The sequence below is a fragment of the Penaeus vannamei genome, unplaced genomic scaffold (genome assembly GCF_042767895.1).
Source record: "Penaeus vannamei isolate JL-2024 unplaced genomic scaffold, ASM4276789v1 unanchor3204, whole genome shotgun sequence".
Classification (NCBI taxonomy): domain Eukaryota; kingdom Metazoa; phylum Arthropoda; class Malacostraca; order Decapoda; family Penaeidae; genus Penaeus; species Penaeus vannamei.
The window spans coordinates 1-5,000 of NW_027216188.1; the positions used below are offsets into that span (position 1 = coordinate 1).

Genomic DNA, 5,000 nt, shown 5'->3' on the forward strand with positions numbered 1-5,000 from the left:
CAGCTGAAGTCATTGTTTGTGAAAGTGGGAGGCACTTCAGGTGAACATGAAAACTGAGCAAAAGCACAAAAATGTCATAACCTGTTGTTAAATTTAGACAACCTAAAGAACTTTTTGTTTTCTACAAGAAACATTTTGAATATTCTGATGACCACAACTGCAATTTTCCTATACCATATTTTATTTCTACCTTCAATATCAATAATAATAATAACAAAATACCATGAATATAAAAAATAGAAAAATAACCCTAGAGAAATTTACAGTCACTCCCTCGCAATAAATCGTATTGGGAGAGGAGTTTTTGGTTTTAGCAAGACACTCCATTCTTGCCGAGGAGGGGAGTTGTCTGTAGCTTCGAGTCGGTATTTAAGGAGAAGCCTGCACAACCCCACATACAGGTCCTGTTCCGCAAATCTCCGCCCTGAAAGACAATAAAAAACAAACAAACAACATTAAAGCACCCTTAGCTGCTAACTTCTCTTACCTTCTCTTCTCATTCATTCTTCCCTTTTTTTCATCTTCCTTTTGCTTCTATTCATTTCTCAACTTCCCTAAATTCCCCTATCATTTACTTCTCTTACATCTGTCTACACCTCCATCAAATCACACTCTTGGAAATGTAATACATCCTCCCCAGAGGAGCACTCACCCGCACACATTCGAGTTCCAATGCTGAATGGGTTTAAAATGTAGGGATCAACTGCCAGGGTTCCGGCAGTATCCCTAAGCCATCTCTCAGGATGTAAAACCAGAGGATCATTGAAGTACATGTCGTTCAGCAACCATAGGTATGGATTTAGATCAAGGTATGTCTGGAAACAGAATGTCTATATTTTAACAATAGACACTTTAGATATAACATTATGCACGACTTATAATGTATGTATATGTGTGTGTGTGTGTGTGTGTGTGTGTGTGTGTGTGTGTGTGTGTGTGTGTGTGTGTGTGTGTGTGTGTGTGTGTGTGTGTGCGTGTGTGTGTGTATGTGTGTATGTGTGTGTGTGTGTGTGTGTGTGTGTGTGTGTGTGTGTGTGTGTGTGGGTGTGTGTGTGTGTGTGTGTGTGTGTGTGTGTGTGTGTGTGTGTGTGTGTGGGCGCGTGCGCATGTGTGTGTGTGATGCGTATGTGGGGATGTGTGTGTGTCTATGTGTTTGTTTGTTTTATATTCTAACAAAAGAATTAGTATGGATTAATACTGACGAGAGTATTTCATGTTATTTTTTTTTTTTTTTTTTTTTTTTCATCTTTTTATGACATCTTCAATGATAACAGACAATCATCAGTCAGCAAGGTCAAAAAAAAAAAAAAAAAAGATAAAAAGAAAAAACAAGGTCCTACACCAGCTGGCACATGGAAGCCACTCAGAACGAGATCCTTTTGAGGGAGACGTTGAACACTCTCTCCCACTGGGTAGAACCTTAAAGGAAGAAAAGTAAATATATACGGTTAATTCCTCTGTCTCAAGCATGAAATGCATATGAAAACTAAAAACTAAAAGCTACAATCAAAATTTTTTAAGTAATACTAAAGTTTTAAAACATACTTTTTAAAAATAATATTAAAATCTTAAAAATAATACCAATAAAAAATAATACTAATACTACTAAATTGCTTTTGATTGCTATAGCTTGTGAGGAAAGACAAAATAACAATTTGATATATCAATGATATTATTAATGGTTAATGGTTAATAGTGAAATAAATGTGCTAGAAATGTGCTAAGGTCATATAGCACTATAGGAAGGTATAGTAAAGGGTGATGTCAGGTCACAGTTGCTATGCATCACCTATGTTATAAGAAGCAAGGATATGAAGTAGGTCTGGTCTGTGAAAATAGAAACTGCGAATATTCCAATGTGGGAGAGCTATATCTTATTTATTTTATAAGTGACATGTTGGGGAATCTGGGGGGGAAGGAGCTAGGGGGCGTTGTGACATGAGTGATTCCCGTATGTATCCGGGAGGGAGTGGAAAGGATTGAGGGGATGGAGGGAGGGAGAATGTGTGTACAGTTGGAGTTGAAGGGGGTGGGCTGTGTTGGGAGGGAGTAGGAGGAAGTGGTGTGGGGGAGTATTAGTGATAGGAGGATGGATATCAGAAGGATGGATAGATGGAGTTGAAGGGGATGTATTGTCTTGGGAGGGATTAGGAGGAAGGGGTGTAGGGGTGCTATGAGTAAGAGGGGGATGGATATCAGGAGGATGAGTATCGGGAGGATGGATATCAGTGGTGGACAGAATTGAGAGGGTTACGTTGTGTTGAGAGGGAGTAGGAGGAAGGGGTGTAGGGGGAATATGAGTAGAAGGGGTATGAATATCGGCAATCACTTCAAGTGTGGAGGGAGCATGAGTTATGGGATCTTGTGTCACAAGCATATAGCTTTGAATGTCTTCCATAGTTTCTGCAGTGGAGTTGGTTGGAGAGTTTTGTGGGACAAAGGTTTTCTTATGAGGTGGGGAAGAGGAGACTGGTGTCTGAGGAATAAAGGTAAAGGTAGGTGGAGGTGAGTGTGCTGTAGGGCAAGAAGGGGTAAAACATTTAGTCTGTCTACTGCGGGTAGTGCGGGGAGGGAGAGGGGATGATGTTGGGGCTGTAGTTGAGATTGGAGCTGTGGTTGTGATTGGGGTGTCTGGATTTAGAGTGGCAAAAGAATTGGTCTGAGGGAGGTAGAATATAGAAGTGGTTGGGGCTGTAGTTGAGATTGGAGCTGTGATTGAGATTGGGGTGTCTGGATTTAGAGTGGCAAAAGAATTGGTCTGAGGGAGGTAGAATGTAGAAGTGGAAGTGGGGACATATTGGGGTGGAAGGGGACGGGCTGAGCGAGTGACATTACTGGAGTAGGGAGTATGAGAGAAACCTTGTCGACGTGCTTCCTGTCTGGCTTCACGTAAAGTGAGACCATTTCTGTATCTGAGAGTTGCTACCTCAGATTCAAACTTATAAGTGGGACAGGCTCTATAAAATACATTATGGGGGCCGCCACAGTTAGCACATGTACATGTTTATGTAGAGCAGTTTGATCGGTTATGACCAGGATGGGCATATATGGGGCATCGGTCTGAGGAACGGCAGTGTTTGGCAGGATGTCCAAAGCGCCAACAGTTTTGACATTGACAGGGAGGGGGTTGATACGGTCGAACAGGGAGGGATTGTCCACCAATGTAGATACGTAAGGGAAGGTCATGTGTATGGAAAGTATTTTTGGCAATGTTGATCGGATTCTTTCGTTGACTTCTAGAAGGAATGGTGTAGCAGTGTACTGATTTCACATCCTGGTCTTTGAGGCATCCTAATAAGTCTTCTCCAAAGTCTGACCAATCTTTGGTATCAACTGGGCAGTTTGCTGGGGAGAGAGAGACAGTTCCGGTACAAGTATTAAGGGTTGGATGAGGTTCTGCAGGAATGGAGTTGCCAGAATGATCAGTTAAATGTGATAGTGCTATAGATTCAGTTTCTGATCTGACTGTTACAAGGCAGGAGCGATCACGTCTGGTATAGAAAAGGACTCTGCCCTCTTGTTTTTGGAGGCATTGTTGAAAGAGAAGTGTTGCCTGAGTAAGGAGCTGTAGAAGGGATCACAAAAAATCAGTCCCATTTAGCTGGGCTAAACAGAGTATTTAAGATATTTGTAGGGTTGGTGGTGGTGGATGGTCGGGGACGTGTGGAAGAGGGAATATTACGGAGTGGTGGAGAATAAGGCTGTAAGGTAGTAATAAGGGAGGATGGGGTGCTTGATGAAGGTTGTGGGGGTAAAGTTGATGAATTTGAGGAAGTTGGGAGGGTAGGAATGTTTTCTGGAGATTGAGTCTCTGCTTGGGTGGGTAAGGCACTAGTAGGCATTGAGGAGTGGGTAGTAGTTTCAGTGTTCAGAGTCGCGGTCAAAGGAGAGCCTGGGGTGGGGCTATTTGATAAAGGGGCAAGCCTCATTGCCTAATATGGGTAGTAGTTTCAGTGTTCAGAGTCGCGGTCAAAGGAGAGCCTGGGGTGGGGCTATTTGATAAAGGGGCAAGCCTCATTGCCTAATATGGGGTTTACATCTTCATTACTGGTCATGGGAAACTTTGATTATATAAAGCAGCATAAACAGTCTACCCCCATGCTCTAAGAGGGTAAGGGCCAGACAATAAATTGGGAGTACCATGCCCATGATTCCCGCAGGCTGTTCAGGATTGGTACAAGGTAAGCCTTTCATCCTTTCAGCACGGCTCTTACACCTTAGGAAGTAGATAGTAGAAAGGGTTGGAGAAGGGACAGAAACAAAAAGCTGGAGGGGGAAAAGACCATGCAAAATTAGTTGAGTCGAGGGCTGAGGCCCTAGGCAGGGGAGATCCCTGTATTGGGTCTCAGTCTTTGTCTCCTAAGCCCCCCCACGACAACAACGGGCACAGGATTGGGGGGGTAATGATATTATTGTATATAGCATATTCAAACTTACTTTAGGGAGGTCACAGTTAAAACTGTAAAGACATATATATCTCCGATGAAATTAATTTGGGCTGAAATATAAAATTCACTCCTTGGCAATATCTTACCTTCATAATTAACAGACATCACCTTTGAAAAATATATAGTCTTAGGCATAAAAATACTTTTCTGCTATCTGACACAGCAAGATGCATACAAATAACATTCTCACATATTTTGTTATTTAAATGAACTGTGTTATCTTGCAGCTTTCACTCATAATCTTGCTCTCTTTCACTGTCACTGTCATTCTATAAGTCCATTTTTCTTATTGCTCTATATGCTCTTTCAATATAATTATCACAATCATTAGTACTTACTCTCACTTCATATTGAAAAACTTCTTTAGTGCAATATCAACCTCTGTCCTTGGGATCATAAAAAAGTTTTCATATAGTACCTCAATCAATTCATCTTGTCTTTGCTTTACTCGAGATCTTACTTTTCTCAAGTTACAGAAAGCGTTCTCCCTACTTCCTTCTATTGCTTTGCTCTGTATCAGTTCTTCATTTTTTACGGCTATCATCTCATGAC

At 41.6% G+C, this 5,000-nt stretch overlaps 1 protein-coding gene across 2 annotated transcripts in view; it reads right to left on the reverse strand.

Annotated features, from left to right (window-relative positions):
- Positions 1–297: 297 nt before the first annotated feature.
- Positions 298–5,000, reverse strand: part of LOC113806296 (uncharacterized) — a 5,936-nt gene continuing 1,233 nt past the window's right edge. Inside the window, exons 1-4 of one of the 2 annotated variants that reach the window (XR_011398467.1) lie at positions 4,535–4,721; positions 1,341–1,419; positions 653–815; positions 298–424 (exon numbers count right to left, since the gene is read on the reverse strand). Coding sequence is in view for 1 of the 2 variants with exons in the window: in XM_070120142.1 (XP_069976243.1) it covers positions 4,789–5,000 (212 nt within the window). In the remaining variant the exon portion in view is untranslated. Of the gene's footprint in view, positions 425–652; positions 816–1,340; positions 1,420–4,534; positions 4,722–4,786 lie in introns of those variants that run through there. The other variant, XM_070120142.1, reaches the window with a different exon arrangement.